The 26,160-nt window shown below is 39.6% G+C and overlaps 2 protein-coding genes across 3 annotated transcripts in view; one reads left to right on the top strand and one right to left on the bottom strand.

The window, feature by feature from the left end:
- The window catches only part of elgi (E3 ubiquitin-protein ligase NRDP1 elgi), a 252,611-nt gene that overhangs the window by 218,327 nt on the left and 8,124 nt on the right, over positions 1 to 26,160 (top strand). The window lies entirely within an intron of this gene.
- LanA (laminin subunit alpha) overlaps positions 24,235 to 26,160 on the bottom strand; it is a 389,558-nt gene continuing 387,632 nt past the window's right edge. Inside the window, exon 57 of the mRNA XM_067152600.2 lies at positions 24,235 to 24,644. Within this exon, the coding sequence (XP_067008701.2) occupies positions 24,373 to 24,644 (272 nt within the window). The 3' untranslated portion in view covers positions 24,235 to 24,372. The remainder of the gene's footprint in view (positions 24,645 to 26,160) is intronic.

The raw sequence follows: 26,160 nt of genomic DNA, 5'->3' as shown, positions 1-26,160 counted from the left end.
AATGAAATTTGTTATGAATGTGTAAAGAGTGTATTATTAAATAACCTATAAAATGCTTCTAAATGAAAATTTCAGGATAAGAATGAGACAGACTTCTCTTATAAGAAACAATGAGCCAGTACATTATGACCACCCCAGCCCAGGAACATTTGTCGTGATGGAGCATGGAAAGGTTCACTTGCCATGCTGACAATATGGTATATGTATAGCAGGTCTAAAGGCTCAGTGTTAGTTGTCTCCAGCATCAGAATGTAGAAAGCGGGCATGTTCTCAGAATTTGATAAAAGGTCAAATTGTGATGCCATGGCACCTTGATATGTCTCTCTGAAACAGTACAGCTTGTTGGCTGCTCTTTTACTGCTTTTGTGAGGCCATATTTAAAATCGTGCAATAATGGGCAAACAACGAAATGTCATCAAGCCATGTGTTGACAGCAGTTCGCTGTTGCCAGGGGCTAGCAGAGGCTGTTGCACATTGTTTGAGACGGTTGCAGGGTGTCAGTTCAAAAAATCGCCCAGAGCTACAATAGTGGTGACCGGGGAATGTTTCACAGCACATGGTTCAAAGAACATTGTAGCGTATGGGTCTGCAGAATTTAAGACCCAGTTGTTAATGACTTCTGTCCACTGACAGCAGTACTTGAGGTGGGCACAAAATATCAACATTGGAGTGTGGTTGACTGGGGAAAAGTCACCTGGTGCGGTGAATCCAGATTTCTGGTTTAGCACAGACAGTTGAGCGTGTGTATGCTGATTACCATCGGAGGCAGTGACACTTGGTTGCTCTGTTGGACAGAGACAGGCCAAGGAGGATTTGTGATGCCTAGCCGATGTTTTCATTGAGCACACTAGACCTCATTGTTCCAGTACACCAACCCATGGCAGCTGTTCAGTATCTGAACATTACTGGGAACCAAGTTCATCCATTTATATAAAATGGTCTGTGTTGATGACATCCACTTCCAGCAGAACAATGGCATGCCAGACTGCCAAGGTTGTGAAGGACTGGTTCAAAGAACATAAAAGTGTATTTGCCTTCATACCATGGCCTCCAGACAGTCCAGATATGAATCCAGTAGAATATTTGTAGTTCAATTTGGAGAAGCAGATCTATGCACCACAACAACCACTCTGCAAAGTACGCTGGAACACCTGCCGTTGCACTTGCGGTGCAAGGTACCCCAGGATATTTTTTGCCATCTTATTGAATCGATGCTTCACTGAGTGGTTGCAGTACTGTGGGCTTAAATTTGTCCTACATCGTATTATCCAGGTCACAATGTAATGGCTCATCGGTGTAAGTGTATGTCTTGTTACTCAGTTAAGGTAAGAAGCAGACAAGAGCCAATTAGTGTTGCAGTCTTACTTTTATCATATGAAAATCTCGTACAAATTCAGTCATATTATGATGTTACGAGATTCTTTCCCCTAAAATCTAAGTACATACGTTAGCTCAATGTTTATAATTGCTATATTGCTGGTACTATCAATGTCATAATATCTGCTGCCGTTGTCGATGTTCTTGCTAATATTATTATTCACTATTATAATAATTTTCACTATTTTTACTTAAATTACTACAAGAAGAAAACATTCTTATACTTATCCTAGCTATTTTTGAGGTCACTGGAGCCATGCAGGCTCATTTTGGTTTTGACTGGGTATTCAAGGCCAGATGCCCTTCTTGGCGCCACGTGATTTGAGATGAAAATCTCACCCCGACCAGGATTTGAACCTCAATCTTAAGGGTGGAAAGCCAGCAGCTAAGCCACTGAGCTATTCAAATTGAAACCAATTACTCTGACAAAATCATGCACACATGTGTAATGTGTCCTATCTTAAAGCAAGCTTTGTTGCAAATTTCTGACATGTCATTGGATAGTTTGTGATAATGAACAATGGTTGGACTGTATTAACACACAATTTTGATCAGATCTCAACAGCTAGTTTCTAGAGGCTGATTATATGGGACCATTTTCTCAATATTGAAATAAGAAAACACTCCACAAATGTTGGCATTGTTCACATCTGATTTCCATATTTCCATTTCCATGGTTTGCAATCTTCATGTATTTGTGTAAGTTACTCCTTGACTCAGAGGCGCAGATTATTATGAGAGTATGTGTTTCTTTATCCCGTGTAATGACTGCATGTCACATAGTGTGCGTGATAATGATGATGAGGTAGGGAGAGGATGAAGTCCAGTGGCAGCATGTAGTTCACTCCTGTCAGAATACACAAAGGGTTCGCCATCTAATGTACGAATCACAATCTGTTCAGAAGGAAGCCATACTTTCCTGTCTGTCTGTCGAACACATAAGTTCAAAATATTACACTGTAACATACCTGTAAAAAAAAAAAAACACAGGCATGATAAAACATCATGCACACTATGTGACATGCAGTCATTACACTGGATAAAGAAACACGTACTCGCATAATAATCTTCGCCTCTGAGTCGAGGAGTAACTTACACAAATAAATGAAGATTGCAAAACCACCTATCATCATGGCCAATGGACCTTAAATAAAATCGTAATAACCGTGTGTACATTGAATATTTTGTCAATTTTCATTCAGCTATTCATTTCAGGTCTAATATGACTAACTGCATATTTTTTTTAGCTTTCGTGTCAGAGTTCTTATAACTAGAAAACTACTGGATATATTTCTACCAAACTTAATATTTAGGATCTGCGTGTCCTTCCATAGGTTTTAGGGCCAAAATTATATCTAAATCCCTGAATAGACTAAAGGTTTATAGGAAGATCGAAACAGTGATTTTACACTCCCTCAAAATATACATAACCAACCTTAATGGAAATATACCAGCCTTAATGCGAAACAATTTCTGAAACTTTTTTCTCATGTGCACCTTTTTGATAGGAGGATTAATAAGGGAGATGTCATCAATGGACGGTTTTGCAGTCCATGTCCCAGCGAACTTAGCCCAGAAGCGGGTGCACTTTGTAATTTACTTATTCAGGATTGTGTTACCAGGTGCATATGACGTCAAGCTATCACTTGGAGGTGACGTTTATAGAAAGATTATTCTCAATATATATTTGTTAAATTAGGTCTATGAAAAGACTGTATATAACAAACGATTAAGAATATATTATTTCCATTATTTTATGTTGTATACGTATTTATCATATGACTGTAAATAAGAGTCATCCTTACGAAAAATTGTATTTTTAATCCAAGTCCCATGGCATACTTGGTGCATGTCAATTCAGGGTCGGATAGCTGGAAGAACTAAAGAGCCATTTCTATTTTTTCGATAAAACAGATAATAAGGGAGGTTATCATCAACGATGGGTTTCGTGAGCCTTCAGCCACAGTGCCACTCCAGTGGTCGGAAAAACAGCTAAGAAATAATGTTAGGTTTTGGTCCACTCAATCAATACGCATCACTTCACAAGTTAACTATTTAATTTTTTAAAAACATATTAAATATATTTAGGGACATGTTTCGTCTCCATTTGAGACTTCATCAGCCATGAAATCACGTGGTAGATTACAAAACTCAAAATTCAGATATTGGAAAAAAAAATGGAAGAACCCAATGCCTTTTTAAAGACTGTTTGAGAAATGCAAAAGATATAAAGATATATATATATATATATATATATATATATATATATATATATATATATATAGTAATCGCCACGTAAGGAAATACCCCAGAAAGTAATTATCGCCGCCCGATGCTCTTCTTTTCTCTTTTTTGTAATGGTTGATCACTGCTGCCAACCTGCCTGGTTACATATTAAAATCACCAGACATACCATAAAAAACTAACCTCAATGTAAACACCGATAATGAATGTTTCCCTACCCTGGTAAATGATAAAAGATAAGATGAAATAAATCAAGATAATTATGAATATCTCGTCGATTTCCACGCTTAATGAGGAATTAAGGAAATAAACACACTTTCTCACTCAAATTATCTGTCTTTATTTTGATATACAGTAGGCGTACTATAACTATATTCTTGAAAAGCGGGGCATGTTAAACGATGCAGTTTATTTAATAAGTTTTTGCAGTGTGATTTTCGAAAGTTCCAGACATCCAATGACTTCCCTTTCTTTTGCGCGAACATTTCCTTCTCTCTTCAATACCGGTAACCAGTAAGGAGAGAGATTGAGCATATTTTCAGCCTGCAGGCTGGTTATATCTTCAAGCTTATCAGGAAACATATAGGAATACTAATGTGCCAAGCTCCGTGAACGGAATTTATGTCAGCTTTCAAGTTCACTGCGGATTTGAAAATAATAATGTTACAAGTTCTACTGCCAAAATTTCGTCCCGCAAGAGTTATTTCATGTACCGGTAGATCTAGACATGAGACTGGCGTATTTGAGCACTTTCATCATTTCACACAAACATTGTTATTAAATGCATTATCCGAACATGCCACAATTCTACTTACCTGGTATTAGCCAAATATATTTACAATCCCACAGAAAAAGAAAATATACTTTAAATATTCTCGCAAATATATCACTAGTGACTTTAACGGCGATGCGGTGGCAACACGCAATTCACGCTAGAGCAGTGATTGAACGTTGCCAACGTGCCAGATTAACGGTGAATGTAAGACGTTGTATCGGCAAGTAGGGTCCCTAAACTGTATGGTTACCAACATTGAAAAAGACCCCACAGCAAGAAAAGTAACTATAAATCAGTACCTTAATATTACAGGGGAGAAAGGATAAGGTTGCACCCTTAGGGTACGTCCTTACACGGAGGGGACACATACACATTATACACATTATTTACACAAATTGACCTCGCTTCTTGCAAAAACTTTTGTTGTCTTAAATGTTAGAAAATGAAATATAACTTGAAATATGAAAGCCTGCCGCAATGTCTCGTACAGAATCAAAGTCCATTGTTGCTGTCTGTATTTAAAACGGAAGTTCCTTTAGAACTGTTGAGAAAACATTGGAGAACAAATATACACATATTTAATGAGGTAGTTTAACACTTCTTGCAAACAATCTTTCTGCAAAGTTAAATGTGAACGACCTTACTTGAAAAACGTTGCAAGCATGTTGGAATCTGGTAGTTTCAATGTGTTGACTGGGGAGATCAAAATTTTGGCCTCGGAAAAGGATTGGTACTAAATCCATATCAGAACATTTAAAAGCATTAACTTGCAGAATTTTCTTTCAAATTGAGCTATTCTGGTAGAAGAAATCTGAAATCTTATGAGACTGCCTGTTGTATGGCAAAGACCAGCGCTGCATGACTACCATATTCGTGGCTTAAATCTTAAGAATATATTTTTTGAAAAAAAAAAACAAGGTCTTGAAAGAAAGAGATAAAAATTAATGGATTAGTGGGTTTATAACAGTCGCATATCTAAGAAAAGGGATTTAGTCACAAATGTATGACATGAAAGCTTGCCATAAATGAAACGCCCTATAGACAACAAAAGTTTTTGCAAGAAGTGAGGTCAATTTGTGTAAATAACGTATGTTTATATCTTTTGCATTTCTCGAATGGAGAAACATGTCCTTAAATATATTTAATATGTTTTTAAATTAAATCGTTCACTTATAAAGTGATGTGTATTGATTGGGTGGACCAAAACCTAACATTGTTTTGTTAGTTTTAATCGTATCAATACAGATCCATACGATGAAGTTCGTAAATTGTACAAAACAGCAATATGTAACCAAGAAGCCGGGAGAATTTCGCACAATTTCAGAACAGAAATTTTACCATACAATAATCTCTGTAACTGTCCTCATTCTGTCTACTTTCTTCATTTTTATCGTTCTTCACATTACTGCCACGTGCTTTCATAGAAATATATCAGTTTAACATGCCATATTAAACATTTGAATAGACATGTAACTTTGCATAATTCATGAAGGAAACATGTAATCCATTGCACTTGTGTGTTCGACAGACTGAAAAGCTTTTAAGTTACATTCAAATCTCAGTCAACAGCATTGTGTGTTCCCACTGCATTTGAGCACTGCATAAGATTTGAAATTGAACCCAGACTTTTGGCATGCAATCTAGTGACTAGGAAGTGTGTACTACCACTCGCCTACATTTTTCCACTAACAAAACTCGAACTGGCAAACCACAGTGTCAGACCTTACCCTTTAATGATCACAGCCATTAGGCAGAGTCCATCAAAGATAAACTTGCTTATTTTGGTTATGAAAAATTGACTTGTTTCCTCAAATTTCTCCCTCTGTGGTATGATTATTAGGAGCTTACCAGTGGTGACTCCTGACTTCTGGTTTAGGGGATGTAACTGAAAAAAATTGCAAACATCACCGCAAACAGACCGTCATTCCAAACACATTTTTCAAAAGAAAACAACAAACAAGGCCAACAGAAAAGTTTATTTAATCTGATCTAATGGTCTGTTTTATAAATATTTCTGTTGAAATGACAAAACACACAACTTAAGTTGTGTAGTTACATTCAGAGTTGGACGTGGTTGTCCTACATTTACAATTCTGCTTTTCTCCATTAAGGAAAGTGTACTAAATGGTTTTCTTCATAATCGTTCAATTACGCAATGGTTAGAATTCAATTCGGATTGCGCGGTAGAAACGTGTGACCCTGGCGCTCCTGCATCCATGCCTGCTGAACTACTCTCTGATCAGAGTGATGTAATTTTAAAATCGTATCATTCCCGCATTTTCTTTGTTTGATATTTACACTACAAACACACGAAACTGAATCATTCATATTACAACACCACGTTTGTCATATACACTTAAGAAAATGGAAATTGCATCACCATGAAGGCATTGGTCGTTTGTGTTGATTTTCAAGATATGGAACGATGCCATGTAGGTATGTAAACGATCAAAGTTTCAGACCCATTGGATTGCTGCTACAGGTCTCCTCACGTGATTGGTCGCGGAGGAATCAACTCTGGTGTAGTGTAGTTGACTTGCAGTTTGTGCAGTGAAGTGTTTCCCTGCCAAACATGCCTTGACGATAGAGAAGAGCACGCTATCAACAACTGTTGCAGTTTGAGAGGGCTCGGATAATTGGGCTGTGTGAGGCTGGATTATTGCTAAGGACTGTCGCTGTACGTGTTGGCCGACAGGCATCTACGGTACAACGTGTATGGCAGCAGTGGTCAAATGAAGGTACCCACACTCGTAGACCTGGCACAGGCCCAGCGCGACAGACAACTGTGAGAGAGGACCGCCGCATCATTCGGATGGCCCGGATGGAACCTCATGCAACAGCAGCGCAAATTCGAGCAGCTGTGGCACCCCACGTTACACAACAAACAGTTGACAATCGCCTGCGTGCAGCTGGCTTACTAGCCCGTGTCCTTGCAGAAGGTGTTCCATTGACCCCACAACAGCGATGTGTAAGGCTGGCCTGGCGTCGAGAAAGATCGACATGGGTCGACGAATGACATAGGATTACATAAAATCAGCTTCATGGTCCGTATCGCACTTCAGTTGACCTTTTTTCATGAATTATTAAGAAAAGAATATTCATTAGGACATATTCCCTATGGAGTATTGTACAAGTGTTTCCTTGACGACTGCTTTCAATTGTAGAAATAATTTATATATTTTCTCTTGAGTTATTTGTTTATTTTAATGTTGTCAATCTTATGTTAATTTTAAGTACACTTCCTCTAAAGCATTACTTTGTCAATTTGTATATTTTTCATCTAAACAGTGTTATGTGGCTGAAGATGTTGATAATATACAAAACATGTACCACTTTTAACCATTAAATTGCATTAAGCAATCATTGTATCGACTAGGTGGAAAATAAATAAATACTTAATTGTGAATCGAATGACATAGGGTCGTCTTTAATGATGAATCGGCTTCTGTCTTGCCCGCAGTGATCGCCGGAATCGTGTGCGCCCACGTACCGGGGAGAGGGGCCGCCCAGATCTTATTGTCGAGAGGCACACAGGGCCAACACCAAGCATTATGGTCTGGGGAACTATTGGCTTTAATGTGAAATCACAATTAGTGCTTGTTGAGGGCACTATGACTGCTCGACAGTACGTTGATAGGGTACTCAATCCAGTGGTTGTCACTATGATGGCAAACATTGCTAATGGGATGTTTCAGCAGGACAATGCCTGGGTTCATAATGCACGCATACCCAGAGAAGCTCTCCATGACATCACAACCTTAGAATGGCCTGCCAGATCCCCGGATCTCAGTCTAATTGAACATGTGTGGGACATGATGGGACGACAACTGGCCAACCGTCCTCAGCCACCCACAACTCTGGAACAACTGACCCGTGCAGTGCAGCAAGCATGGGCCACAATTCCTCAGGAAGCGATCCAGGGCCTTATTGACTCCATCCCTCGACGAATTCATCAATGTATTGCAGCTCGTCATGGGCACATCCTGTATTGATTGTTGTCCAAACTTGCGGTCAGAGGGACCTAAAAGTGTAATCACCGAACACTCGTCTTGCATGTTCAATTCCAGCAATGTAGCACCACTCCTTCTGGGTGTTGCAATTTCCATTTTCTTTAGTGTATCATCATTTATAGCACAAGAAAAGAACTACTGACAAGCAAGAACTCTAGTATTTCACGGAATAGCAAATAAATCCCGGCCATACTAATAACTTACAGGATTCCAACTTGCACCGCCCTCTTGACGGATGTAGCTGTTGGTTCCGCATTCCAACCCCACGAAAGAGATCCACAAACAACGAGGGGTCAATGTTTGTACTGCCATCTCTGGAGTAGTTTGGCAATTAGTAGCAGTCACTAGCCAATGATGCTTGCTCCATCCATCACAGAGTATCGATAACTGTGCATTTGAATTTTATATAAGTAACTTCTATATACAATAAATATTTACTTTTCATTGAAAATACAAGGGATGTAACACCTCAATCGCATGTATGGCAAATTTGTTGCTGAAGCTTACATTCCGCATGATGAATACTATCAGAGTGAACACATTTTGAATAGAGGCATGTTCAGAGCCTTAGCTGCTGGCTTCACTCCTGGAAGGCTGAGGTTCAAATCCCAGTTGATCCTGGGTTGAGATTTTAATCTGGAAGATCGCGTGGCATCAGGGAGGCATCCAGCCTTAAAGTCCTGCCCAAAACCAGGATATGCCTCGATTCCAGCAATCTCTGAAATGACTGTGAAAAGCTAAAGAAATAAAAGATTGAAAACTGGATAAAGGTGTATAAATTCAAGGACTGTACCCAGGGTTTTCTCGTTTCTTGTATTGGCCACCAGCTAATAAAAATGAAAATCTACAATTGGTTTCCAGTTTTAACCAGGTCAGGAATGAATGTATGAAGCCCCTATCAGGCAGTGAGGATAGGAACCGTGCTAGCTGCCAAAGCCTGTCGCATCCTCTGGGGCAATGATTAATGACTGACATATGATATTGGAGTGTGTTGCTGGAATGAAAGATGATAGGGGAAAACTGAAGTAATTGGAGAAAACCTGTTTCACCTCCGCTTTGTCCAGCACAAATCTCGCAGGGAGTGACCGGAATTTGAACCATGGAACCCAGCGATGATAGGATGCGCGCTGCCCCTTGAGCCACGGAGACCACTAGCTAATATCAAGAGTAATTGTCTTGCGTAGCAAGGACAGTCCGCCTCCGTAGCGTAACGGTTAGTGCTGTTAGCTGCCGTCCTTGGGGCCCCGGGTTCGATTCCCAGTACTGCCAGAAATTTAAGAATGGCAGGAGGGCTGGTATGTGGTTGAAGTGGCACATGCAGCTCACCTGCATTGGGGGTGTGTCTGAAAAGAGCTGCACCACCTCGGGATGAGGACACCAGTTTATTTCATAGCAAGGACAGCAGCTGGATGGGCTCAGAATGATTCGATAGAATGTCGGTAGGTTGTTGCAGGTATCTGGAGACTGCTGCCTGCAATCCATTCTTTCCACTACTGGCCCTATAAATTGTCAATTGGGTTGAAGTCTGGAGAAATCAGGGGATCCAAGAGTATGTGGAAGTCTTGATCATGGTCTTCCATCCACAGATGAACATTTCTAGCTGTGTGATATGTTGCATCTTCTTGCTGGAAAATCCTCTCTCATCCCCAAGGGAGACAGCCAACTGGTATGTGTGTGTGATCGGCAAGTATCATCAGTAAGGAGCATCTTCAAATAGCATACCTGCCAACTTTCCCGATTTAGGCGGGAGACTCCCAATTTTTGACAGTTTTTCCCACCTTCCAATTATTATTTTTCCTGATTTTTGCTTATTTTTTTAGTGTACTTCAAACACTTGTTTTGAAATCCTGCCATTTCAGCATTGTACGCTAGTGGCCAGAAGTCCTTCGCTCATTGACCGCTTTCAAATGAAATATCAACGTTTATTAATATGAGAAATGCGCGTGAATGTGCAATGTTTATTGAAATCTGTATATCGATTGTCAATCTCTCGTTCTCGCGTGCTATGTAAGTGCATGACCGATTCACACGTGTAGAGCATGAGTACATACTATTTTTGGAAGGCTTATCAGAGACTGATCATCTCGCTCACATACTTTCTGTGAGGGAATAGAGACGTGTAATTTTTAGCCTTGTAGCCTCGTATGCCAACAGTCGGGTTTTTGAGACAATAAGTATTATAATATATTCCATGGTACTCCTGTATTGCACAAGACATGTAGAATAAGCAGTTTTTACCAATGGCATCTCCTGATTTTCCTTATTTTCATATCAAAATCTCCTGATTTTTGGTTTTATAAAGTTGGCAGGTATAAAATAGTGATGGAATATTCTATTCAATATACTGAATGTTTTCATTTGATTCCGTTCTCGTTACTGAATCGATAGTGATCCAGTTCACAGCACATTTAGAGTCACTGTTCCTATTACATCTGTGTAGTGTACACTGATAGACAGCAGCAACAACATTCAGTGCTTGGTGCTGCCATCTGGTCTTCTTTCTATGGACTGCTTTCCTACGAGTCATCCAGTTTTCAGATTAAGGTTTCTCTTGCAGCCACCTCTTTGTGTCAAATTTTGATGTTACAAAACATTTCCCCCACAGTTACAACTCCATTAAATAAGTATATAGAATTAGATGGAAAAATCTGTATGCAGAATCATCGGTGATCTGCATTTAGAGCGGCTGTCCTGCAGGTGGCTGAATTCCTATCAATTGTTTGCCTAGTTGTTTTCGAAAGTGACTTCAAAGAAATTGGAAATATCACTGTATTCATTGTTTTCTGAATCAACATCACTTTAATTAAATTATTGCATCAGTCAACTTGCTTACTCACTGTCCACGTATACCGGTGATCTTGTGATTTGATGATTGAAATCTTGTGCAATGATGCGCATGCGAACTGAAAAAATATTCAGCGGCTCTTCCCAACATAAAACAGATAATTTTGAGTGGCTATGAGCATGATTGTTGTGCTGCCATATTGCTTCATAGATTTTGGGCTCTGATAAATATGTTAATTAGTAAATTTGTGTTAAACTTCCCAAATGTTTGCATATAACATCCCAGTTTATAACAATCTTTTACATCTCAGTAACATAATTTTCTAAAATAAGTTAATAAGTACTCTGTATGTATTGTGTATATCCACCTAACCTATACCTCTAATATCTAAAGTTGAATTCTGACAGTTCTTAGAGAGAGGTCCACTTATTGCCTGCCAGGGTGGGATAAAGGGAGGGGGGTATGGCTGCCATGGAAATGAGGGTGGGGCGACTGCGGTTGCCATGGAGATAAATCTTCTGGCCAGCTCGTCTCGCTTGGATTTGCCAAACCTCTCACTTCTGAGTTAGATCTTGTCGCAAGCAGTTCATTGTGAGTGGCATTCTACTTCTGTTTTGTGGCCGTTAGTAAGTATGTAATGGTATTTTAAATACTAATTACGTACAATCATTGTATTTCAATATATATTTCGAGTACAATGAATACTCCTCGAGGGAAAGGGAGGCCCAGGACTCGTCCACCTTGTGACAAAAATACCGCCGGCCGTAGTGTGAAAATTCATCACCAAGGAAGAGAAATTGTTTTACGTCCTATATATATGCCAATAAGGTGTACAGGACAAAGGGCATGTTGAAGGATTTGTCAGGCTATAAGTACCACCCCTGTTAAAGAATAATGTTATTGATTTTACGCCCTGTAGCACTTTCAAATACCACTGGACTGAGCTAGGATCGAACCTGCAAAGTTGGGATCAGAAGGCCAGCACTCTACTGTCTGAGCTTATCAGCCCGGTCCCTGTTAAAGATAACTGAACATGAGAGCAAGTCAGTCACAGTCTGGCCAGGTAATCTACAACAGAACACAGCGGTCTGAATGAACGAGGGAACAAGTGAGCCGGAAGCGAGGGGTAAGAGAAAAGAATGCTGGAATGTGACATCGTGAAAAGGCACGTGCAATGCTCCTACCTGTCAGAATTCACCTTTATATATTAGAGATATAACCTTATTTTGCATGTATTAAACATTAACGGTTTTGTGAAGTGACAGCAAACTGCAGTGAAGTGGTAGAACTTTTTTACCTTTGTAATACTATTCCTGGACTTATTGAAGCGTTTAAAAAATATTATTTGGTTTCGCATGCAAATTGTTTCTGTAGTGGTTTTCTACATCTAGTAGCATGTATTATCTCTAATGTTATTGTGTTGTTATTCTCTGCCCTAAGACAAAGACAAGTGCTTATCGTTCTAAAAGTGTCACATGCCCCTTGTGCTAGTTCAAGGTTCCTTCCCTAGATGCACTACATTTAATTATCCATCAGAGGGTCTGTTGACTTTCACCAGTTACCCACTGAATCTTCGTCAGCATATCAGTTATGCTTAATTAATTTTTCTATCTCAACTCATTCAATCATCTCAAAGTTTCATATGTAAGTCGTAGAATATGCACTATATTTCCTTACTGTATCATAACATGGTGAAGTCACGACAGGCCCAGCAAGCTGGTGATGGATTAAAAGTTGCTTTTAAGAAAAGGAACATGAAGCCAGATGGATATATCAGAAGACTAGCCAATGGACTACGATTTGTAACACTGAGTATTACGACATTAACAAAGTGGAGGAAATTGTTGATGCAGTGGAGGAAAGGAAAATAGATATACTAGGTTTGGCAGAGACAAGATGGAGAGGAGAAAGTAATAAAGAACTGAAAAATGGTTTCTGGCTGTACTGGAGTGGAAAGGAAGAAGGAAAGGATAGTGGAGTGTGAGTAGTAGTGAGAAAAGGCCTGAAAGTTGGAAGTTAAAGGGATAAGTGACTGAATTATGAAAATTAAAATATTTATAAAAGGAGATCTTCAGTACAAATGTACAGAACACGACCTAATAGGTTGAAAGTCAGTTTCGATTACAATGCGGTCGTGAAAATTCAATATTCGTCTTGGAAGTACTTCAGGTGTATGCCCCTCAGGTAGGTTGCACTCTGCAAGAGGAGGAGGAGGATTTTGAGGATCAGTTGCAAAAACAGCTAAATGGCCAGCACATTGCTGGGCATCGAAGTAGTTCCCCTGGCCGTGCTCCCCACACCATACAACCCAGTCTTGGACAAGAGGTATCCATCCATCCTTTCTCTTGAACCCATACATGAATGCCTTTAGGAAACTTCACTTTAAGCACTGTTTTTCTTTTGAAAATAACATACAGTGGCAATTTTCTTCAGTCTGCGGTTATTGCTAGCATGATAGCGCAACACTGTTTTTCAGCCAGTTGTGTGTACAAGAATGCTAGATTCTCCCTTCTTGTTGATGGTGGTGTTGCATGGCATATCGAAGTTTATCCGGGTTTGATCTGCATTGCCAATTTGAGATAAGAGGTAATTGTTTTCCTTCTGTATTGTTATCACATCATAAGTGATGAATTTCATTATGGTCTGTATTGATAATTGATCACTATCAAAGGGTACAGTAGGGTTCACCTATTCAATACCATTAGCTTGTATATTGTCTTATAAAACTGGAACTAGTTTCGACCCCATATATATTGAGTCATCTTCAGCCACGTTCCAATTAAAAGACATATGCACACACATAACCAATAATAAATTAAACAATCTGGTATGTCACAATCTTAATTTAAAACATTGTGAAGTCTGAATAACACATCCAGACTTGAAACCAAATGACACATCAAAACTGCTGTGGTTGATGCCGAACTATGTCGTCGCTCCTACAGCAATCAATTGTTCTTGAGTTGATCTGGAAGTTGGCATCCCTGTCTGTATAGATGAGCAACTTGATTTATAATTTATGTATGTTCAAATAGTGTTTAGTCATCATAAACACATCCATAAACTGAGTTGAACTGGTCAATGTATGCAAGAAGTTATATATACTCAGATAGAGTTACAGCCAACGACGATGTTCAATAGTAATATGGGTAATGACTTGTATGCAGCTTGAAGGGAAACATACGTAACTTGAATAGGTATTCCTTTTCATCAGATGTGATCTATTGTTTAATTTGATTTGAAGTGAATGTCCCTATGTTCTTCGTAAGTTGCGTGCACCTGGTATGGACACCAACACCAGATTCATCTACATCAGGTGCATGCAACTTACAAAGAACATAGGGACATTCACTTCAAACCAAATTAAACAATAGATCACTACATGTGATGAAAAGGAATACCTATTCAAGTTATGTATGTTCCCCTTCAAGCTACGTACAAGTCATTACCCATATTACTATTGAACAAACATAAATTATAAATCACCGGGCGAGTTGGCCGTGCGCGTAGAGGCGTGCGGCTGTGAGCTTGCATCCGGGAGATAATAGGTTCGAATCCCACTATCGGCAGCCCTGAAAATGATTTTCCGTGGTTTCCCATTTTCACACCAGGCGAATGCTGGGGCTGTACTTTAATTAAGGCCACGGCCGCTTCCTTCCAACTCCTAGGCCTTTCCTATTCCATCGTCGCCATAAGACCTATCTGTGTCGGTGGCGACGTAAAGCCCCTAGCAAAAAAAAAAAAAAAATTATAAATCAAGTTGCACATCTATACAAATAGGGATGCCAACTCCCAGATCAACTCAGGAGCATTTGGTTGCTGTAGGTGCGACGACATAGTTCAGCATCAACCACAGCCGTTTTGATGAGTCATTTGGTTTCAAGTTTGGATGTGTTATTCAGACTTCATCAGTGTTTTAAATTAAGATTGTAAATTGTGACATACCGTCAAACGGGGCGGTTTCGGACACAGAGGTGGTTTCGGACAGTATGGTAGATTTGCCATATTTTGTCTCATAGCAACGAGCTGTCGATGCTTTGCACTTCCGCACGCATTTTAGTTTGACCTTTAGGTTATGTTTTCTGTGTTCTGTGCTTTTTATTACGAATCGACTTCATACTTCGGAAAATTTCCCGTGTGCACTGGCATTGTTGAAAGTTCATGCATTATCGTTAAGTGGATACTTTCGATTGTCGTGGTCGGAAGGAAGGCATTATCCCTTTCAGACCTGAAAGGAAACTGGAGGTGTGAATTTTTGTTTGTACGTCAAGAACTGACTAAAATGCTGCTCAATACACATATTAATAGTTTATTTTACAAAATAAAAACTAACATCCTAAAAACAGGACCCACACAATTGTGCGTATCAAAATTCAAAACCTCGTATCACGTAGGATGGTGTAGCTTCAAAATTTACGTTCACTAACCAATGTACACACTTCATTGAATATATTCCGGTATTCAGTAAAGCTTCTACATTAATATAAACACAGTAAATAAATACTTACTTTCGGCACTACTGCTTCCTGCCATCTCGCCGATCAACTGTGCTTTTTAAACTCTTCTTCCTTCGCCCTGGCGGTCAAGCGCATACTAAAATCAATTGAAATACATGCCACGTGTCCTGCACAATCACTGCAGTCTGGTGTAGCGCCAAAAAAACATCAAATACGGTCAGGGATAACTAAAATACAAACCCGCACAATTGTGCATACTCAGTCTGAAAGGGTTATAACTATGGTTCTTAGTGAGATCAACTGACTGAAGTGTATATAAACGATTGCTGTGGAATTTTGGTGTGATTTAGTAAAAAATAGTGTTTTACGCACATTTTACTGAAAATTGAAAGCAGTCTGGGTGATTTCGGACAATGCCTAGAAATGATCAGAGGCAGAAAGAAACTGCTTCGATGGGTAATTATGAACCAAAATTATTAGAAAAAGCCGTACATGATATTAAAAGTGGCAAGTTGTCTTATAGGAAAGCATTTGATTTATATGGTATGCCTTGGTCCACCCTACAAAATAAAGTGCGGAATGTACATCCAAAAAATGGGAAGACAACCAGTGCTAAATGAGGAAAAAGGAAATGCTCAAGGAAGCTCGTCACCCTCTGGGTATGCTCCAACCCAACACAACCTGCTACTTCCCGCCGCCGCCACAAATAAAATGTTCTTCCTGGGAAGCCGATTTTTGGCCGTGACTTCCGCCTAGATGAAAGTGCTGGCAACAGCAGTGAAAATGAATACGATGAAGCACGCAATGAATGTAATGACATTCTGATGTTGCAAGAAGAGGCTTTCCTTGTTGCAGATTATAAATACAAGTTGAGAAACAATGTGGATATAGGCAGTATTTTGGCCTGGCCTGAAATGTTCGTTCAAGGGATGTGGATGTCAAATACTTGCACCCATACAAAAACAGCAGAAAAGTGTTTGTTCCCTAACATCCCTGCTGAGGATACAATAGCTCAAGGACAAATTTCGAAAATACTTCCAGTCCAAGTTGAGAAGAGAGGAATTTTTATTTTCAAGGAAAAAGTATTTTAGATTTATAGGCCGTGGCAACTACACGTTCTTTGTATAGACCTTTCTTTGCTCTGAGATTTGTATCGTTTGTAAGAAGTATCTCTGTACAGTTTATAACTATTAATATTTCAATTTAGACCGGAAAACTTCACATTTACCTTGTCAGAAAAATAAAAAATAAGAAGAAGAAGAAGAAGATCGATCAGTAACACATTACATTTATCATTACAATGATTTTAACCAGTTAGTCATATTTTGGACACCCTCAGAACACTTTAAATGTCACAAAACTAAAGCAAAAAGAACGAAGAATTGAAATAAAGGACTATTTATGTCCGAAATCACCTAATACGCTTTGAAACTTCGGACAGCGGTTTAAAATGCATGTGCGTCCAAAATCACCCCAAAGTACGGGGTGAATTCGGACACTACTTTTTGTTTTCTCAGGAAAACCTGCGTTGGCGTATATTTTTCGTTTGCAGGGTATTGCATTAATTGGATATATTCCTCATTATTAGGATGATAAACAATACAATTTAAGATTCCCTTCGTGAGTTAAGACGAATATAACCTCAAAACCGTCCGAAATCACCCCGTTTGACGGTACCAGTCTGTTTAATTTATTATTGGTTATATGTGTGCGTATGTCTTCCAATTGGAGTGTAGCTGAAGATGACCCAATATATACAGGGTCGAAACTAGCCCCAGTTTGAGACAATATACAAGCTAATGGTACTGAATAGGTGGACCTTTCTCTACTCTTTGATAGTTGCTATCACATGGCGATGAAAATCTATTATTTTGTCACTGAAATCTATTGGCATTCTCTGGTAGAGAGAGGTTCGCCTTTGCAGACATAATCCCTTTCGTGTCATGAATCTACGGACCCAACACCAGCTCACTTTCAGATCCAAACAGCTGATTCCTTCTTTAATCACTAGTTTGCGCACTTTGAAATGTAGTATCTCGTGCGAGATACTATAACCATCATCATCAGCAACTCTGTAATGTAATGAAGCAACTCATCTTCTAGCTCAGGAAACTTAACAGTTTTCAGCCCTCTGAATGCCTTTCGTGTTCGGTTGGTGGTTTCTAGCGCAGCTTTCTGTTTACGCCAGTAGCAAACATTAAACTCAGTCACACTGAATTCTCGACCGGCAGCTCTGTTACTATGTTCTTCAGCATATTTTATCACTGGGTTTAAAACCAGCCGTATAACTCCCACATTTCTCCATAACTTAAAGATTGACCTACACAAGAAAACTTAACGGAGAAACAACAATGAAACGTGAAGACATAATACTGGTACTTGTCAACAATATAACACATGGATGATTCCTAATACCGTGATCACTTGACTGCCTGGACAGGGAAACACTCCGTGATCAGCTCTGTCGAACAGGTAGCGATAAGCGTATTGACAAAGACGGAAGAGTGAGAGGGATGACCGAGTGTGACTGACTGGCTAGGAATGCAGCCTTGGGGCAGGGGTTTGCGACTTAGGTATTTTTGTTACAACAGTTAGCATCAACTGTTCTACAGGTAGGAAGAAATGCAGCTCCTCCGTGTACTTTCACGTACAAAGTTCTGTAACAGCAATTGTTGGTACAGTCCCGATATTTAATGTAGGCACGTCCACGCAATACCCAAACTATTTTGTGTATTTACCGTATGTCTTTATGACAACATTAGAAATGTGAGTTACGTGGGGGGATTCTTTTTCCTGCAATTTCAAATGTTAAAAATGTGGTGCGAGATATATGTGGTGACGAGTTACATGCGAGCAAATACGGTATATAAGATGGAACATCTGCAAGGTGAGTAGGACTTGCGACATGTGTCAATGCGTAAAACCTAACACCGAATCATGCATAACATTGCTAAGTTTTGTCAAATCTATTTTAGTGATCAAGATTGGAAGTGAATAAAGGTACTTCCGGTCATGCAACAAATCATCTCCATAATGCACGTATCCACTTGTGATATTCCCATAGTCCCGCATAAAGGTATGATACCCGACTAAACTTGGAACCAAATGAAGTTCACTAGACAAGGTTGTCACACCCGAGGCAAGAATAACCAAAACACTAAAACTGAAATATGGCACTACTGTCGGATTTTTTATTATGGACACTCGAGTTTAGGCTCTAATTACAAACGAACCAATAGGCCTATTGAAATTCGAGTTATACCAATATTTTCCTTGTTTATTTCTACATTAGCATATATAAGATGCATTGTTTTCGACGTTCATTAAATATTTTTTATTTGTGGTTGTAATAAATATTGCCCGGGTTTTTGGCTTCTTCTCTACGAAGCGCTCACTTAGGAATTTATACAAGGAAAACGACTTGTCTGATTCTAATGAAATTTTTATATGTTATAACCACATGTATTTGTAGTGTAATACTCAAGTTACAATTTTTTTCAACCACCCTGAAAAAAGTTCTTATCATTTTTCTAAAGAAACTCTTTCTCAGCCCAGGATAAACGTACAGCAGCAAACTTGGGCTTGTTTTGAAGCACTCAGTCATGGTTATCAGAAACTACAACAACTGTAACCGTACAGAGTGGTACCGAATTTATGAAGAGTAATATTGAAGGGAGGTTTTGTCCACGCCGGACCGTGCGATTAACAGCAGGCCGGGTGGTGAAATTGGGCGCAGTGTTGCCGCGTTCAGTAGTAGTCACGCGCGCAACGAACACAGTACACTTGCCCCGGACAGTTGTGACACGGAATGCCCGTGACCTTGGTTTGTCCGGAAGCTATTTTCAGTTTTCCTATGTTCTGCATGTTGACCACGTCACTTCAAGATGCCTCCGAGACCGCCGTTATCAGAGGGTGAACTTGCAATGTTCTTTTTTTTTTTTTTTTGTTATTTGCTTTACGTCGCACCGACATAGATTGGTCTTATAGCGACGATGGGAGAGGAAACGCCGAGGAATGGGAAGGGGCCGTGGCCTTAATTAAGGTACGCCCCCAGCATTTGCCTGGTGTGAAAATGGGAAACCACGGAAAACCATCTTGAGGGCTGCCCTCAGTGGGGTTCGAACCCACTATCTCCCGGATGCGAGCTCACAGCTGCGCGTTCGTAACCTCTTGGCCAACTCGCCCAGTTTGCAATGATTTTGAGTGCTATTTTTTTCAATGTGAGTGGGAAAAAGTAGGGGACAAGAGGTTCCCTGTGTACCAGAAGGTGGCAGATTGTCTTGGATTATCGCTGTCGTCAGTGAAGAGAGTAGGAGCCGCTTCAAAGGAGAATGATGGAAATACGTCATCCAGGTCATAATTTTACACATCGGAAATGAAGAACGATTTCTTGACGGTGCAGAACTTTGTTTTAATGACAAGAAAAGTAGTGGTGATGACCAGAATGAGATGAACTCGGCTCATTATGAAGAATGGTTCATGAAAGTCCTGAGTTTATTGCCTCAAAGTTCGGCTGTCGTTATAGATCAAGCTCCATATCATACGAGGGTCGATCCTTCATCTAAAAACCCGAACATGTCATGGCTGAAGCATGAAATTATACATTGGATAACGTCAAAGAATATTTCACTACCACCTGGAGTTGACGATTATAACAAATTAACTAAATCAGAGCTGATTAGTTTCAAACGCCAGTAAAGAAGCTGGAACAACTGCCTAAACAACTTCGACCAGATGTACAGATTATCTGGTTACCAGTGGCCCATTGCGAGCTTAATCCAATGGAGCTCATTTGGGCGTACGTAAAAGGGAAAATAGCAAAACCAATATGGCTAACACATTAGAAAATGGTATGGAAGCAATTAACACTTTATGCCGAGAAGCCTTATGGACCGTGATCCCTGAACTCTGGAAACAATGCATTAAACACGCTAAAAAAATTGAAGACCACTACTGGGAAAAAGATCAGTCTGCAAATGTCCCTTATTTCGAGTCAGTCATAATCAACATGAATGCCAGCTGCACCGATTCTTCGGAACACAGTGATTTTTTAGACGAAGAAAATTGATAGAATTAAATCTTGTAAATATATGTAAATAATAATACAAATAACTCTTGTAAAAATGGTACAGTGTGATATTTCTAAATTAGGAAGTTAACCATTTTTAAACCTGTCGTTGAAGGTCCAAAGCCCTTATGAGTAAAGGTGATGGGAAGTGGAATTTATAAGAGGAAATAAAATTAAAGGTTGAAAGTAAACGAAAAGCTGTGTTCGTTGCGCGCGTGATTACTATTGAATGCGGCAACACTGCGCCCGATTTCATCACCCGGCCTGCTGTTAATCGCACGGTCCGGCGTACACAAAACCTCCTTTCAATATTACTCTTCATAAATTCGGTACCACTCTGTACGGTTACAGTTGTTGTAGTTTCTGATAACCATGACTGAGTGCTTCAAAACAAGCCCAAGTTTGCTGCCGTACGTTTATCCTGGGATGAGAAAGAGTTGTTTTAGAAAAATGATAAGAACTTTTTTCAGGGTGGTTGAAAAAAATTGTAACTTGAGTATTACACTACAAATACATGTGGTTATAACATATAAAAATTTCATTAGAATCAGACAAGTCGTTTTCCTTGTATATATTCCTAAGTGAGCGCTTTGTAGAGAAGAAGCCAAAAACCCGGGCAATATTTATTACAACCACAAATAAAAAATATTTAATGAACGTCGAAAACAATGCATCTTATATACGCTAATGTAGAATTAAACAAGGAAAATATTGGTATAACTCGAATTTCAATAGGCCTATTGGTTCGTTTGTAATTAGAGCCTAAACTCGAGTGTCCATAATAAAAAATCCGACAGTAGATACAGAATGATGGCAGAAGAACAGGGCATTCAGACAGACTTTGCAGGTAGGAGATTTGGTGTTAATATGCAAAGCTGAACTTTGAGTTCTGTCCATTATTCATAGAACCCTACTGCATGTAGTGATTATAAATGAAATGGAGTATGGCTTTTATTGCTGGGATATGTCCTAGTACTTCGGCTCGCCAGGTACAGGTCTTTTGATTTGACACCCGCAGGCGACCTGCGCATCGTAATGAAGATGAAATGATGATGCAGACGACACACACACACACACACACCCAGCCCCTGTGCCAGCAGAATTAACCAATGATGGTTAAAATTCCCGACCCGGTTGGGAATCGAACCCGGGACCCGTGTGACCAAAGGCCAGCACGCTAACCATTTAGCCATGGAGCTGGACATGTAGTGATTATGAATTGAGTTTACTGAGTCACTAGGATGAATGGAACAGCAGAAGGGAATTGCAATGCTGCAAATCTCAGTAAATGCTTCATGAAGGAAAACTGACAACAAAATCAATGTCTGAATAATCTTCTCCTTAACAGAGGGGGATCCGTACCCGTACTGCCAGTACAATAGATAGAATAAACTTTAAGTATGAAGCATTATGATTAACTTGGAGTAAAATAGCTGAGCTAAGTACATTCATGACAGAGCTGACCTGTTCAACCCACTTCCGGCTGACGTCAGGCACCACATCACCCAGTACCAACTTATTTATCAATTTATATGATTAAAATGCCTTTATGAAACAAGGTTTGCACTAACAACTGGCATTTTAATATGATAGACCAATATTCAATTACATAGCAATGCAATTATAAGCTTCATATGGTCTGAAACAGACTGAAACAGCTGCTAATGCAATTCAAAATTACATGGCCTCTTATGTTACGCCCCACTCCGTGTATAACAGGCGAAGGAAGGTGAACATGTGGAGCGACCATTAGCCAGACAGCTTTGCGAAACAACACAGTAAAAAGGTAAGTGAACTCGTGTTTAAATATTATAAGGATTTTATGTTCTAATGACTTGTAATTTCCTTCAAACCACGAGAACATTTGATATGTTAGAAGTTTCAATGACAGTGTGAAAATCTTAGCAAGGTCTATGGATGAATAAATTATTTTAACATTCCTGAAGTGTTAGATAAATTCCAATGCCTATGTAAAAACTATAAGAAATAAATTGAGAAGAGGATCCACTTTTTCAATACAATATATATCAAGTAAACAGAAAACTGGTGACTAAACTTTACTTTTGAACTAAGTCAAGGGAGATGAGTAAGTTTGACATTATGATAGTTTATAACACTTCTATCCATTTGTACTTGTGGACCCAAGTGAGACAAGTAAAGTTTAATTATGTCAATAGTTCGTGACTTTTTTAAAGATGAAACTAGATATTTTGGTTGTGGACTCAATCAAGTGAGATAATAATTTCATGTGGCTATTTCTAGCCGAGTGCAGCCCTTGTAAGGCAGACCCTCCGATGAGTGTGGGCGGCATCCAACCTGTAGGAAACTGCGTGTTATTGTGGTGGAGAATAGTATTATGTGTTGGGTGCGAGTTGCAGGGATGTTGGGGACAGCACAAATACCCAGCCCTTGAGCCATTGGAATTAACCAATGAAGGTTAAAATCCCTGACCCGGCCGGGAATCGAACCGAAGGCCAGTATGCTGACCATTCAGCCAACAAGTCAGACTAAACTCGTGTCTTCATCCTGAGGTGGTGCAGCTCTTTTCAGGCACACCACCATTGGAGGTGAGCTGCATGTACCATTTCAACCACATACCAGCCCTCCTGCCAATTTTAAATTCACCGAGCTTGATAGCTGCAGTCGCTTAAATGCGGCCAGTATTTGGGAGATAGTGGGTTCAAGCCCCACTGTCAGCAGCCCTGAAGATGGTTTTCCATAGTTTCCCACTTTCACACCAGGCAAATGCTGGGGCTGTACCTAATTAAGGCCATGGCCGCTTCCTTCCCACTCCTAGCTCCTTCCTGTCCCATCGTCGCCATAAGACCTGTCTGTGTCAGTGCACCGTAAAGCAACTTGAAAAAAAAAAATTAATTCCTGGCAGTACCGGGAATCGAACCTGCGCCCCCGAGAACAGCAGCTAATAACACTAACCGTTACACTACGGAGGCAGACATCAAGTGAGATGAGCAAATTGAATAACGTGTGAATACGGACTGAATGTGTTAAATTCTGTTCTTTAACTATAGACTGCACATTGTAGCTAGCTAAAGATAATTTAAGAGAAGAAACTACAGGGTATTGTTTGGATCTATGAGAACGGGCCTTCCACCGAGGGACTACATTTTGGGTCACTACCCTGACTTTTACTGCATAGGATGACGGTGATGGAACAAAGTGAGTTGAATTTCACACTTCCATGTGTTTAAGACACTAATTTTCATGCCAGTAAATGATATTGAATCAGAGTTGTTCTAATGATCTCACTCTGTACCTGATCCTGACAACTGTACCATACAAATTTAATTATATTGTAATGTGAGTTAGCCTAAGCCGCGTGCTTTCCTGATCCAATATATTTCATTTTGTAAAAATTGTGCGTTACTTTATGGTCTGTCTGCTGTCTTATATTGACCAACCCTTGTGCTTTTCACAACTTATATTGCCTGAAGAATTGTTGATGACAGATATTTGGACCCAATTGGGAGAAGGATGAGAGAGCTCAAGTATCACAGATATTATATTACTAAATAACTTGCTTTATAAATGTTATTACAGCATAAGTTGTGGGTAGTATGGAAAACATGAAATAACATAATTACAGCACAAATAAATACACCAGTTTCTAAGATATAAAATGTAATATATTTTTTGTGTTAAATAGTTGGGCAGAAGTCAAGAGTGACATTGCCTCTAATCTGGGACAGTGTTAGTATCTCAGGCTGGCCGTTGATGACAACATCGCGAATACACCCGATGTACTGCATTCTGTCCATAACCACACCACGGAGAGGCTTTCTCGTCAAAACATGCCCACCAATGAAGAGAGGGTTCCGAGTGTCTGTAGAAGATGAGCCAGGTATTCCAATTCCTGCAGGTACGCTGGTCTTGTCCACTGACAGAGTTACAACATTCTTGGCCTTGTAAGCTGCAAAATGAAACAAGACAAAATAGATTACAATCTGAAGATGTACAATTCACCTCACATAAATAATATGAATATGAGAATATCCAGTCTCATAAGAATTAAACATTTGCAATTAAGAGGCAACAAAAAATACCTTGGATCAGTAATAGAGGATACTAGGGATATTGCCAGTCTAAACAGTGGCTGGGTGAAGTGGTGGGCAGTTATACAATTGACTTATTTATCATATGGCTCGTACACAATTTTACATTTCAGACATTGCCAATATGCAGTTCAGTTCTAACCAGGCGCAGCTCCGTAATATGAACTGCAGAGCTGCAGAACCACCAGAATGAAAGGTATAATATACAGCTATTACCAATCCCATCCTTCATAATGAGTGTTGATATCGAACCAAAGATCGATGCCCATACAGATACTGGTGATCTGCCAACCCTGTTTAGATCTGTGAACGACAGAACATTAGAAGAGCACACTTAACTACAGCTTTCTCCCGATAGGTGGCTGGGAGTCGCCCATAAGGTTCTGTATGAACTGCACACCTTGCAGTACGACTGGTCTATTTCCGTGACCATAGAGTTAGTAAATAATACACTAGATTTCTTTTTCTTTTTTTAAATTAGAACATGGTCGCACGCAATGCGGGCGCGCTCGCTAGGTTAGAACAAAAAGAGAGAAAGCTTCTCTGCAACAATCTTGGCCCAAACTACAAAAACAGAATGTTCATAAGAAAATCCAGACAAGAAATCTACTCTCAGATAGAGAAGATCACAAACACAACGTGCAGACACAGGGTTCGCTTCTTTGAACACTTTCTTTGAATGTTTAATTTTAGGTTAGTTTAACCTCTTCCAATGTGGGGGTGGGGTACGTACAATACATACGTACTGCTCTTATTGGAGTAATTTTGGGGAACTAACGCAAGGGTTACATGATATAATTGCTTAATAACCCCCAAAAGAATGTGCAGGTAGCACCAGGGCCACCAACTGTGAGAGAATCGCTGCAGCGAGCGAGCATGTTGAAATCTCAGCTGTTTCGCAAAAAGCTCCCTCCACTGTATGATCAGTATAAATACTTTTAAAACTGTGTGGATATTGATTTGGTTTAAAATTATACATGTCAACATTCTCAGATACTACAGTATAGTTGTGATGCTTCTGTTCAGTAGAAAGAAAGCCCAAATAGCTTAAATACAGGAGAAATACGTGATAAAAGAGAATGGTTGTGATTAACACAAAATCAATTTACTGTTCATGTTGTCTTCAAACAACATACAGTACTTTAAGATTGGGGATCTTTTGTGTAAATGGAGCATAATTTTATCCAAAGACTGAAAACTTTCTCTCTCGTATGAAGCGAATGAATGAGTTCTTAGGCCTACAAGTAATCATGAATATGTTTGTCTGTAATGGTAGTGAATTCTTCCAAGTTAGGTAGTCATGAAAACAGGAACGTTAATACCATCATTGGATGTTCCCCGTCCATTAAGAAAGCCGGCTCCCAAGGATGTGTG

Source organism: Anabrus simplex, chromosome 8 (assembly GCF_040414725.1).
Source record: "Anabrus simplex isolate iqAnaSimp1 chromosome 8, ASM4041472v1, whole genome shotgun sequence".
In the NCBI taxonomy this organism is placed as follows: Eukaryota; Metazoa; Arthropoda; class Insecta; order Orthoptera; family Tettigoniidae; genus Anabrus; species Anabrus simplex.
The sequence above is the reverse complement of the archived record's forward strand: the minus strand, read 5'-3'. Positions and strand labels throughout refer to the sequence as shown.